This window comes from Malus domestica, chromosome 09, assembly GCF_042453785.1.
Source record: "Malus domestica chromosome 09, GDT2T_hap1".
Taxonomy (NCBI): Eukaryota; Viridiplantae; Streptophyta; class Magnoliopsida; order Rosales; family Rosaceae; genus Malus; species Malus domestica.
Window position 1 is genome coordinate 1,968,837 of NC_091669.1, and position 13,216 is coordinate 1,982,052.

Below are 13,216 nucleotides of genomic sequence, written 5' to 3' on the forward strand. Positions count from 1 at the left end.
CGCACTTTTGGTTACGTCACACTCACGTGGTGGCCAGCACGCCTTGATTCTAGGATTGGGGTGTGTCAGTTGAGCCCAAACTGGCAAACCGAAGTGTTGTTAAGAAATTCCCACTATGGTCTCTAGAGAACAATCCTAACCCCTATTATGACTAGTTGTTCAAAAGGATCTCCCGTTCTTCCATCAAATATTTTTGGCCCTTTAAAAATATCTTTGTAAGTATCCTTAAAAGTAACTTTGTAAGTTTCATATCGTTAGTTAAAAAATAACAAATAAATATAAAGATTTGCAATATATCATAGGATTTGGAGGAACTGTAAGAGGGAGTACATCCGCTCTAACCAATGCCCGTGTTAAAGCTAAAAAACACAGCAATGAGCAAGTAGGAAGAAAACACACTGCAAACTAGCCAAACTAGAAGCACTATATAAATACACATAACATTGCGCCCTTATTACAAGACTTTCAAACAAGCGGGCAGCAGGATACAAGTATATCACACACGAACAGACTGCAAGCCTGAACTAGTATACTCTATTATCTCATGGGATGGGATACACAACCACCTTTCCGGTAGCTCTGGAGGTTTCAAGATAGGCAAATGCTTCAACAGTCTTCGAAAATGGATACGGGCCGGTGGGATCAAGCACCGGCTTCACCTTCCCACTCTCCAAGTAAGGCTTCAGTTTCTCTAATACAGCTCCGGTTGAAGTAAGCACAAATATGATTGCCGGTGGCGTTACTGGACCTATGATTGTCACAACCTTCCCGCCTTCCTTCACCGCCTTCAATGCCCTGTCACTCTGCCCTGTTTTTGTTAATTTCAACAACACAAAACAACATCAGTCATTGTGCTTGATTTGTTTAAGAAAAAAACAACGATGAAAATTCAAGAATTATACCAACTGCATCATAAACCACATCGAATTTCTCAGGCAGGTCTTCGAAGTTCTCCTTGGTGTAATCAATAGCCAAATCAGCACCCAAGCTTCTCAAAAGATCGAGTTTTTTCGTGCTCGCTGTAGCTGCTACTTTTGAAGCACTAAACACATGCTTTGCTAGCTGCCTCACATAAACACATTGAGTGTCAAGAATAATTAATCAATCAGCTTTACTTAATTAGAGCCTAACTTAATGGAAAATGTTTGCACTTGATTAACATTGTACCTGAATAACATGTGTTCCGACTCCCCCAGCGCCTCCCAAAACAAGGATGGATTTACCGGCAGAGAATTCAACTCGTTCGAGCCCTTCATAGGCAGTCTCAATGGCCAGGGGAAGGCTAGCAGCTTCAACAAAACTCAGATTTTTTGGCTTGAGAGCTAACACTCTTTCTTCTGCAGCAGTGTACTCGGCCAATGATCCGATCTTTTTCGGCTTATCGAGAGACTTCTCGTTGAGATCCCCATATACTTCATCCCCCACCTTAAACTTTGTCACCCGGCTTCCTACTTTCACCACCGCACCAGCAACATCATACCCTGGAACCGTCTGCAAACAAGTTAATTTAATAAAATTAATATTTTAGTAAACAAGCTAATTGGGTTTACACTAGAATTTGAAGATCAACTTTGATTCTTCAAAGCAAGTTTCTTGTTATTTCTTAACCTTTCAATTTTTATTTTATTTTACAAGATGATAATTTAAACTAATCTACATGTGGGGATTCAAACTTGGGTGTCATCATCTAAAGAGGAACGAGCACATTATTTTGGCCAACTGTAATATTAATATTCGTCTGTTTAAAAAGAAACGAGCACACTGTTCTAGCCAATACACGTTTACAAAAAGAAAATTTCTTCTAACAAAAAGATCAACTAGATCAGCTTTGATTCTTCAAATAGATTTAACTAAATTATAAGTTGGTAAAGACTAAAACTTTTCTAAATCCCCCTACTCACAAACTAATCTTGCATTTGACTTCAGTGAAAAAAATGAAGAGAGAGAGAGAGGCTACAGGGGGTGAAGAGTCAGAGTCCTTGAAGTAGCCAAGCATCCTTTTGAAATCAACTGGGTTGAGAGATGCAGCAACCACCTTGATCAGCACCTGGTCTTCCTTTATTTCAGGAACAGGAACATTCGGATCGAACTTCAAAACATCTGCAGACTTTCCGTGCTCTGAGTACACCCACGCCTTGTTTACAGATGGTATGGAAACTGAATCACTTGAAGCTACAGCAGCCGCCATTGATGCACTGCAAAAACCACAAGAATTTGCAAAGGGAAAGGGAAAGGGTTTGTTGTTGTTGTTGTGAGCAAATGAGTGAGATCAGATCAGATCAGATCAGTCTGATATCTCGACAGCGTGTCGTTTTAAAGGTGAAGGAGAAGGATGTGGAACCTTGGTGTTTGCCTACGTGGCCATATAAGAAAAAACTCCAAATGATGCATCAAGATGCACTGTTAGTTAGGTTCAGTGGGGCAACATGCCAAATTATGCATGTAGACACATCGTTGCTTGAGGTTCATTGTGTGCGGCAACATGTTATAAAATTGGTGTTCTGTTTCTTTTAGCCAAATCTGACATCAAGAAACCCCTGGATGGTAATGCTAACGTCGCTGATATCGTAATGCTTGCTAGCGTAGAAGTTTTCTTCCTTTTTTTATCCTTATCCTTGAGTTTTCTTCTTTCTTGTTGACACCTCCAACAAGAAATATAAGAAGAAAAAACCCAACACTTTCTGTTACTTGGCTCTTTTGTAAGTAAGTGCTTACGTAAGAAATACTAATTTATAACTTTACGTAGGTTACTATTATTATTTTTATAACTTTAGGTAGGTTACTATTATTATTTTTTAACAAATGATATTATCTTATATTAAGACCATCTTTAACCTATGGGGTAAAGCTTAAAATATAAGTTTTAAAAACCCCCAAACCATTTCCAACCATAGGCTAAATAAGTCATGGTGAGAAAATATATATCTGGGCTAGATTCCCTGTTACACCACACCCTCATTTTAGTTAAAAATGGTTTTTAGTTCTGAATTGGTGAGCCCAAAGGGCACACCCCCTGTTATCTGTCCCCGGTTTCCCATCTCTCTCTCTCTCCTCCATTTCTCTTCTCTTTTCCCTTCTCTCTCCCCGAATCTCTCTGCACCCACTCTCGTCTCTCTTTCTCTCCCTCATTCCCCGATCTCTCACCCCTCGACCCACACCCGAGAGCTCCACACCACCCTCCCCGACATCAACGGAGCCACCATCATCATCATGCCGTCTCTCTCTCTCTCTCTCTCTCTCTCTTGTCGCTGCGAGGTGCGGAGAAGCCACCCTCCTGCGAGATTCTCCATTTTTTAGAAATCAAGGTAAGCCTCGGGACTTCTCTTTCTGGTTTATGATGAATTGGGGTTAAGTTTGGGACTTTTTATCCATGCATGCTTGTGTTCTTCGAATTTCCAATTCTCGGCAAACTTCTACGGTGGAACTCTAACGAGTTCTAAATCAAACCCACCCCAAACTTTGGAATTTCTCATCTAAGAAACTGAATGGTGAACATCATGAATTCCGGCAGTGGAATCGTCGAATTTGGGGTCCTGCAAGCTCATCTGAGTATCCAGCAAACCTAGGGTAATGTTATTATGCTTTGCATGTTAGATTTGAGTTGAGATTTGAAGGTTTTAACCCTAGGAAACTCTTTGTGCATTTCCCTAACTCCAGCAAGAAAATTTGGCGAAGCCTTGTCGAGTCCGAAGAGGATTTGACTCGTTTTCATCTATGTTGATGCTCTGATGAATTACCTCAATTTTTAGTGAAGTTCTAGTCCAAAGTCATGTGGAACCACTGGCGGATTCATTAAGGGGTAAGGGGGTCAGCTGACCCCCCGAACTTCAATGAACGTCTATAGATACCTTAGGTGCTGACCCTCCGAATTTCGATGAATGTCCATGGATACCTTGAGTGTTGCCCTTTTGAAGATTAGAGTTGGCTTCATACTTGCCCTCCAACCGACTTTAGACTTACCAAAACCCGATGAATGTCCATGAATACCTTGGGTGATGCCCTTGCATACATTAACATATCTATAGTATGCATTTTCAAATGACTTCAGGCCTACCAAGACTCGATAAAATGACGATATGCATACTATTTTTGGTATAAAAAAAATTGCGCACTACGCGCGTTGTTCTTACTGACCCCCTTTAATATTATTTCCTGGATCCGCCACTATATGGAACCAAGGTGTTTTACCTCTGTTTATTCTCTGCAATCAGTTCCAAAAACTAGGGAACCCACACATATTGAACTCCAGCGAGTTCTTGGGCTGCTTGTTTAATGTGTGTGTGTGTCGTGTGTGTGTGTGAGTGTGTGTGTGTGTGTGTGTGTGTGTGTGTGTGTGTGTGTGTGTGTGTGTGTGTGTGTGTGTGTGTGTGTGTGTGTGTGTGTGTGTATGTGTGTTATATGGGTTTGGGCTCAAGCCCAAACCACCATTCTTTGCAATAAGGCCTTCGGGCCGTGTGTGTATATGTGTGGGTCTGGGCCCAAGCTCAGACAACCCTAAACCCATCCAACCCACAACCCTTTTCCCAAAACCAATTTCCTAAAACTCATTAACCTTAAATCTAAATCTAAACCCTTAGGGCCCAATCGGCCCAACCCAAATCCAAGCCCAGTCTGACCTTTGACCGTTGACTTGGTCAACGGTCAGCGTTGACTTTGACCAGTCAACGATTAACATTGACTTTTAGAGTTGACTTTTCGGGGTTTCGTCTGGGACCTTTCCTAGGCTAATTTCGACGTCCTGGACCCGTTTTTGAAGTCCATTTTCCCAAATTAAATTGTTTGAGTAGAGTTTGACTAATTGTGCTATTTATGTGCTTAGGGTCAACTATTGTGACGTTTTCGTCTTCGCTAGTGGCGCAGTTTTTGGCGGCTAAGTACTGTGAGTAGACCCCTTCTAAAATTAAATGATTTTATAGTTCAATTGCATAAATGAATAGCATGCCTTACGAGTTTATGATTTGATTTTATGTTAAGCATTTTTATTGAATATGTTGATTTTCGTCTTGTGTTTTTTATGAGGAATTAATTGTTAGCCTATATTGAGCTATATTTTAATATATCGTATTTTCTATAAAAACCATGAACTGGTAGACTATCTGATGGATGACGATAGGATGCTAGAACATGTTTTAGAAACCCCTCTTTATAGTATAGACGATGGATGACTTTATACTATGAAGTGGTTATTTATGAAAGGCGTAATTATTTGTGCATATCTAGTGGACACTATGCCGCCTGGGGTGAGGATCTGGTGTTGGCAGATAGGCCGGGAGAAATAATCCCTAGCTACGGGCTGAGGGACACGGAGCAGGCATTGGGCCGAGAGTTGGTAATCTCTGGCTACGGGTGCAGAGACCACGGTGCTGGCATAGGGCCGGGAGTTATATTTATTCAATGATCTTACTAGCAGCACACCATGTTTACGAGACGATCTACGAGATGATACACGCGATGATTTATATGATGTTTTTCCGCGTTATACCTGTTGAGATGTTTTATGGCATGCTAGAGTTTCAGAAAACCTATCACTTATTATGCTAGTAGTTTTCATTATATATAAACTTGGTCCACTCACCCTTGTTTTGCGCCCCTTTCAGGATTTAGAATTCGAGGCATAGGTTCCCGACGTCAACGCTTTCGCATTGGCATATTCGAGTCCTCTCGGTGTAGGACTCACATCCTTTTATTTATTAAATTTTATATTAATTCTTTTAGAACTCTAGTTAGTTGTATGCTCTGAACACGTTTCTAATTTATTAATTCTTTGAATTTTAAATTCATAACCCTTATTTACTTCTTATTCTTAGCTTTTGTATCAATTAATGGCTTTCGTCACCCTCGGGTGTCGGCCAGCACGTGCCTATCCTGTTATTCCAGGAATATTGGGATCGGGGAGTGTCATTCCCCTAGAATTTAAGTATGTCTTAAATTATTTTGGACCCACCAAACTGTCATATTTCATTTTTTGTTTTTGTTTTTTACTTATAATCTAACGGCTATGATCAAATGAGACCAAATCTAATAGTAAAATAAACATTTGACGGTCCAAAATTAAATAATGTCTAAAATTATTTAAGAAAATTATCTACACCAAATTTAACTTAAAACTTTAAATACCTATGTATTTGTATGATTTTTAATTACTTATCATCGAAAATTAAATATTTAAAGACTAAAATGTTCATAAAAATAAATTAAGATAATCTACATAATTTTTTTTTTAAAAGAAAAGTTATCGAAAACAAAAAGTTAGGCTAAAATCATTATTTAATCATCACAGACTAAAATTTTAAGCCACAAGGGTTGGAGGAAAAAAAAAAATCAGTTTTTGGCTTATGGCTTAAAATTTTATGGCTTAAATTTTTAAGTTTTATGCCCAAGGGTTGGAGATGGTCTAAAGGGGTGAGGGAATTCAAATGGGCTAAACCCCACAATGAAGCTAGCAATAATGTGGTTCAAATTAGTAGAGGTGCAGTTAAAAAATATTATTTATAGACTTATTAGAGGTATAGTTAAAAAAAAAATTATTAGGAAATTGTTATTAGCACTCCAAAAATCTCATTTGGCACTCCAAACTTTCTATAATTAGAAAGAAAAATACACTTATGACGAGTGTATAATGAGTTTTTTTTAGTGCTAATAACAGTTCCCTATTATTAATTGACTTATTTATCTTTCATTAATGTTGTATTTTCTAAATAGGATTTCTGAGAAGGGCAATATGGAAATACAAAAAAGTTTCATGCCAAGAAGTTGTAAACATGCTTAAGAAATTAGAAACATTTTGGCTTCAATAAGAAGGTGTCATGTTGATAGAGTATTATGTACTTGCAAGTTCAAAGACGTAGCACCAACTCCAAAAACTAAAGCATTGCCTCATACAATTTTAGATAAATATTTTAGTTCATCTTAAACTTTTATTTATGGTATTGCATATTTTTGTACTCAAACAACTTTAGAGAAATATTTTAATTTCCTTAAGATGAGACTAAGAACAATTATAACTTATTAAAATGTGGAGTTTATTCCTATGCATAACTGGTCTTTTAAGTTGGGACCAGAATCTTTTGTGACTTGAGGTTATTCCTTTATGGAGTTTTACTTTAGAGAGGTTTTACTGCAGTTAAGGCATTTTTTATGAAAGTGCTTTCATTAAAAACGAATCAAAGTTTTTATTATAAACCCAATTGCACTTTTATAGTTGATGGAGGGAGAATATTGTGCAGGCATTGTCACTTGAGGTTCACTGTGTGAGAACAAGTTACTCAACTCATGTTCTGTTTCTTATTTTTCCCGACTAAGGCATGCAATTGAAGTTTACTTTGTTACTTATCACACCTACAACAAGAAAAACTAGACGAAGAAAAAAACACCTGTACTTTTGAAGTTGACCTAGTTCAAATGGAAGTGCTATATAAGAGGGAATATCCGCTCCAACCAATGCCCGTGTTAAAAGCGAAAAAAACACAGCAATGAGCAAGTAGGAAGAAAACACAGTGAAAACTAGCCAAACTCGAAGCACTATATTTGTAGATATAAGAGTGCGCCGCCCTTATTACAAGTCTTTTTAAACAGCAGGCAGCAGGATTACAAGTATATATCACACACGAACAGATTGCAAGCCTGAACTGGTACTCTCTATTATCTCATGGGATGGGATACACAACCACCTTTCCGGTAGCTCTGGAGGTTTCAAGATAGGCAAATGCTTCAACAGTCTTCGAAAATGGATACGGGCCTGTGGGATCAAGCACCGGCTTCACCTTCCCACTCTCCAAGTAAGGCTTCAGTTTCTCTAATACAGTTCCGGTTGAAGTCAGTCCAAATATGATTGCCGGTGGCGTTGCTGGACCTACGATTGTCACAACCTTCCCGCCTTCCTTCACCGCCTTCAATGCCCTGTCACTCTGCCCTGTTTTTGTTAATTTCAAAAACACAGAACAACATCAGTCATCTTGATTTGTATAAGAAAAAAACAACGATGATGATTCAAGAATTATACCAACTGCATCATAAACCACATCAAATTTCTCGGGCAGGTCTTCGAAGTTCTTCTTGGTGTAATCAATAGCCAAATCAGCACCCAAGCTTCTCAAAAGATCGAGTTTTTTCGTGCTCGCTGTAGCTGCTACTTTTGAAGCACCAAACACATGCCTTGCTAGCTGCCTCACATAAACACATTGAATGTCATGAATTAATCAATCAGCTTTACTTAATTAGAGCCTAACTTAATGGAAAATGTTTGCAATTGATTAACATTGTACCTGAATAACATGTGTTCCGACTCCCCCAGCGCCTCCCAAAACAAGGATGGATTTACCGGCAGAGAATTCAACTCGTTCGAGCCCTTCATAGGCGGTCTCAATGGCCAGGGGAAGGCTAGCAGCTTCAACAAAACTCAAATTTTTTGGCTTGACAGCCAACACTCTTTCTTCTGCAGCAGTGTACTCGGCCAAAGATCCGATCTTTTTTGGGTTATCAATAGCCTTCTCATTGAGATCCCCATATACCTCATCCCCCACCTTAAACTTTGTCACTTGGCTTCCTACTTTCACCACCACACCAGCAACATCATACCCTGGAACTGTCTGCCAGGGCCGGCCCAGGCCCAGTGCAGGAGGGGCGACCGTCCAGGGCCCAAAAAAATTAGGGGCACCAAAATAATTAGGACGGTATATTTATATATGTTTTTATAAGAGTATAAATTTATAAAATTTGATTCGAAGACACATAAATTTAACTAGAAGTGGTGGTTTGTCATTTGAAAATAATAAGGAGGTCTTGGGTTCAAAACACCATGTGTGCTTATTTACTTTCCTTTTTTTTACAAATTTCTTTTTATAAGAGTATAAATATAGAAAATTTGGTTAAAGGATCAAGAAGTTTAATTAGAAACAATGATTTTTGTTGTTTAAAATTAACAAGAGGTCCTAAGTTCGAAATGCTACGTGCATGTTTATCCTTTTCAATTTTTACAAATTTTTGTTTGGTTGGTAATTTATTTTTAGTTACTATCTAGTAGCTATGTGGGTTGTTATTTTTAAATATTCGTTTTAATTCAAGTCTAATCTTCAACAAAGAATAATACGTAGACCAAATTTGCAAATTATATGACGTGTCATCAAAATGTTTAATTTAGTAAGACTCGAAAACATCATTATTTTTTAGTCCCATATTGACAAGGTTAGTAAATAAGAAAAAAACACCTCACGATTTATTCAAAAACACATTCAAAGTTCAAATGGAAAACAAAACTCATCATCTATCTACTTGTAAGCCCGAAGTTTTTTTGTTTCCCTCTCTCAATACAAAATAAATTAGTTTTTCTGTGTTTCTAAATTATTGAGTTTGAAGTGTTTTTCTAAGTATAATTTTTTCGATGTCTTATGTGTGAAAATAAATAATTTTCTTACATGAAGTTAGGGCACTTTTGTTTACGTTGCCCCGGGCCTCAAAAATCTCTGGACCGGCCCTGCTGTCTGCAAAACAAGTTAATTTAATAAAATCAGAAGTTTAGCAAATAAACTAATTGGGTTTACGCTAAAATATGAAGATCAACTTTGATTCTTCAAAGCAAGTTTCTTTTTATTTCTTAACCTTTCAATTTTTATTTTATTTTACAAGATGATAATTTAAACTAATCTACATGTGGGGATTCAAACTTGGGTGTCATCATCTAACGAGGAACGCGCACATTGTTCTGGCCAACTGACATAAAATGCCTGTTTAAAGAGGAACACATTGCTCTAGCCAACTGACCTAATACGCGTCTAAAAAAAATTTATTCTAACTAGATCAGCTTTTATTCTTCAAATAGATTTAACTAAATTATAAGTTGGTAAAGACTAAAACTTGTCTATATCCCCCAACTCACAAACTAATCCTGCATTTGACTTCAGTGAAAAAAATGAAGAGAGAGAGAGAGAGGCTACAGGGGGTGAAGAGTCATAGTCCTTGAAGTAGCCAAGCGTCCTTTTGAAATCAATTGGGTTGAGAGATGCGGCAACCACCTTGATCAGCACCTGGTCTTCCTTTATTTCAGGAACAGGAACATTCGGATCGAACTTCAAAACATGAGCAGACTTTCCGTACTCTGAGTACACCCACGCCTTGTTTACAGATGGTATGGAAACTGAATCACTTGAAGCTACAGCAGCCGCCATTGATGCACTGCAAAAACCACAAGAACTTGCAAACGGAAAGGGAAAGGTTTTGTTGTTGTTGTTGTTGGGAGCAAACGAGTGAGATAAGATCACTGTGGAGCCAAAAATATTCACTAGGCGACACGTGGACTTTTGAACGAAAGAGGACAAAAATACCCTTGAGGCATACCGGGATTCCTACGCGCAAGTAGTGGGTAATCATCATCAACCAATTCAAAAATGCTCCAAAAGAGGTAACCAATTCCAAATTATCTTATTTTAGGTAATTATTTCCAAAACTTAATTTCCCTAATATATTATTTAGTTAATTAATTATCTAAATAATATATTCTTCCCATATCTCCTAAAATCATCCCTTAATTATCAATTTGAAACATCCACTCAAACCTAAAAAATGATATAGGGCCGGCTACCCCATTCAAAGCCTATTCCATCACCTTTTTCTACCTTTTCCACCTTTCCTTCCCTTTTAAATTAGCCAATCAATACCATAAATACTAAAACATCTCCTTTCATATTTAATTAGCCAATTAATTGGCTAATTAAACCAAAAATAAAACCCAAAACTCCTACCTAGGAGCCGGCCACATCCCCTCTCTTTTTCCTTACCTTTTCAGATTTCCTCCACTTCATTAGCCAAATAATGATAACCATTCAATTTGGTAACTTCCCATTTATTTCTATTGTATTTTATTAGCCAATAAAGTGGCTAATTGAACCACAAAATTCACCAAAAAACACATAAAGGGGCCGGCCACTTTGTTGAAAAGGTGGACCAACTTAGTCCTATAAATAGTCACCCATATTTACCAAACACTCATTCAAAACCTCTTGCAAAAAATCCCAAATACTCTAAACACTATTTCTCTCTAAAAAATTCTAACTTTGGCATCGGAGGTTCTTCGGCCAAAGCCCCCCCCATTCATCGTGGGCGCGTGAGGCTTTTAGCCTTAACCTAAGGTGCTAGTTGTTTTGTAGGTGCAAAATCGTCCAAGATCGAAGAGGTGAAAATTTGCATCCACAATCACAGTCTGATATCTCGACAGCGTGTCGTTTTATATGGTGAAGGAGAAGGATGTGGAACCTTGGTGTTTGCCTACGTACGAGGAAAAACTCCAAATGATGCATCTAGATGCACTGTTGGTTAGGTTCATTGTGTGGGACAACATGCCAAATTATGCATGTAGACGCATCGTTATTGGAGGTTCATTTTGTGCGGCGACATGTTATAAAATTGGTGGTGTGTTCTTTTAGTCAAATCTGACATCAAGACACCCCTGGATCGTAATGCTAGCGTCGAAGTTTTCTTCCTTATTTATCCTTATCCTTATCACAAGTTATCTTCCTTCTTGTTGACACCTCCAACAAGAAATATAAGAAGAAAAAACCCTACACTTTCTAAGTTACTTGGCTCATCTGTATGTAAGTGCTTACGTAAGAAATATTTATTTATAACTTTATGTAGGTTATTATTAATTTTTTTTAACAAACAATAATATATATACTAAAGGGGTGAGAAAGTGGGCTAAACCTCACAATAGGCTAGTAATAATGTGATTCAAATTAATAGAGGTACTGTTAAAAAATATTATTTATTAACTTATTAGAGGCACTGTTAAAAAATATTATTAATTGACTTGTTTATCTTTAATGAATTATGTATTTTCTAAATAGGATTTATGACAAGGACAACATGAAAATACCAAAAAGTTTCATGTCAAGAAGTTGTAAACATGCTTAAGAAATTAGAAACATTTTGGCTTCAATAAGAAGATGTCATGTTGATAGAGTATTATGTACTTGCAAGTTCAAAGACGTAGCTTCAACTCCAAAAACTAAAGCATTGCCTCAGGCAACTTTAGATAAATATTTTAGTTCATCTTAAACTTTTATTTATGGTATTGCATATTTTTGTACTCAAACAACTTTAAAGAAATATTTTAGTTTCCTTAAGATGAGACTAAGAAAAATTATAACTTATTAAAATGTGGAGTTTATTCCTATGCATAACTGGTCTTTTAAGTTGGGACCAAAATCTTTTGTGACTTGAGGTTATTCCTTTATGGAATATTACTTTAGAGAGGTTTTACTGTAGTTAAGGCTTTTTTTAATGAAAGCGCTTTCATTAAAAACAAAAGGAAAACTAATTAAAAATGCTTGAAAACTTTGAGTTTTAACGATAAGGACAAAATAAAGGGTTAAGTGAATAGTACCATGATTGACTTTTTAGTGCAAAAATGTGATTTTTCGTTAAAATGAACAGTACCGCGGGCTTTTCGTTAAAACTCCCAAAAACAAATCAAAGTTTTTATTATAAACCCAATTGCTCTTTTATAGTTGTGAAGGGAGAATGTTGTGCAGGCATTGTCGCTTGAGGTTCACTGTATGAGAACAAGTTACGCAACTCAAGTTTTGTATCTTATTTTTCACGACTGAGGCATGCAATTGAAGTTTACCTTTGTTTGTATCATACTTGACCAATCCTGAAACTATTGAGCACCGATCAACGTTATACCGTCAAGGACCCAGAAAAGTTTCCCTCCAACCAGGAGGCCAATCACAGCGCGACACCTGTCGATATCAAAAGTCAATCATAGCGTGACACGTGTCAACATCAGAAGCCAATCACAACACGACACGTGTCAATGTTTGAATGAAACTAGAAACTCTCTTCTATAAATAGATATCATTCTCTCACAATATTTCCTAATGTCATTTGTACTAAATCATTCACTTGTACTCACTAAATGAGAGCTTGAACCTATGTACTTGTGTAAACCCTTCACAATTAATGAGAACTCCTCTACTCCGTGGACGTAGCCAATCTGGGTGAACCACATACATCTTGTGTTTGCTTCCCTATCTCTATCCATTTATATACTTATTCATACTAGTGACCGGAGCAATCTAGCGAAGGTCACAAACTTAACACTTTCTATTGTACCAAAATCCTCACTGAGTTTGTGCATCAACAACCTTCTTACTTATCACACCTACAACAAGAAAAACAAGACGAAGAAAAAAAAACACCTGTACTTTTGAAGTTGACCTAG

At 37.4% G+C, this 13,216-nt stretch overlaps 2 protein-coding genes across 2 annotated transcripts; both read right to left on the reverse strand.

The window, feature by feature from the left end:
* Positions 1 to 406: 406 nt before the first annotated feature.
* On the reverse strand, positions 407 to 2,460 carry LOC103411163 (2-methylene-furan-3-one reductase-like). Its single transcript, XM_070804818.1, has 4 exons — positions 1,958 to 2,460; positions 1,168 to 1,491; positions 903 to 1,062; positions 407 to 808 (listed from the first exon to the last, which is right to left on the reverse strand). The coding sequence occupies exons 1-4, from the start codon at positions 2,186 to 2,188 to the stop codon at positions 543 to 545; spliced, it is 981 nt and encodes a 326-aa protein (XP_070660919.1). The 5' UTR covers positions 2,189 to 2,460; the 3' UTR covers positions 407 to 542.
* A 5,044-nt stretch (positions 2,461 to 7,504) lies between these two features.
* On the reverse strand, positions 7,505 to 10,253 carry LOC139188005 (2-methylene-furan-3-one reductase). Its single transcript, XM_070804819.1, has 4 exons — positions 9,933 to 10,253; positions 8,265 to 8,588; positions 8,003 to 8,162; positions 7,505 to 7,912 (listed from the first exon to the last, which is right to left on the reverse strand). The coding sequence occupies exons 1-4, from the start codon at positions 10,161 to 10,163 to the stop codon at positions 7,647 to 7,649; spliced, it is 981 nt and encodes a 326-aa protein (XP_070660920.1). The 5' UTR covers positions 10,164 to 10,253; the 3' UTR covers positions 7,505 to 7,646.
* Positions 10,254 to 13,216: the final 2,963 nt, after the last annotated feature.

Excerpts from the sequence above, each read along its gene's own strand:
- LOC139188005 (XM_070804819.1), bottom strand. The coding sequence starts at position 10,163 with ATGGCGGCTGCTGTAGCTTCAAGTGATTCAGTTTCCATACCATCTGTA. Across the intron at positions 8,589-9,932 it reads ACTATGACTCTTCACCCCCT|ACAGTTCCAGGGTATGATGT; the intron begins GTAGCCTCTCTC and ends CGGCCCTGGCAG. Across the intron at positions 7,913-8,002 it reads TGTGGTTTATGATGCAGTTG|GGCAGAGTGACAGGGCATTG; the intron begins GTATAATTCTTG and ends TAACAAAAACAG.
- LOC103411163 (XM_070804818.1), bottom strand. The coding sequence starts at position 2,188 with ATGGCGGCTGCTGTAGCTTCAAGTGATTCAGTTTCCATACCATCTGTA. Across the intron at positions 1,063-1,167 it reads TCGGAACACATGTTATTCAG|CTAGCAAAGCATGTGTTTAG; the intron begins GTACAATGTTAA and ends TATGTGAGGCAG. Across the intron at positions 809-902 it reads TGTGGTTTATGATGCAGTTG|GGCAGAGTGACAGGGCATTG; the intron begins GTATAATTCTTG and ends TAACAAAAACAG.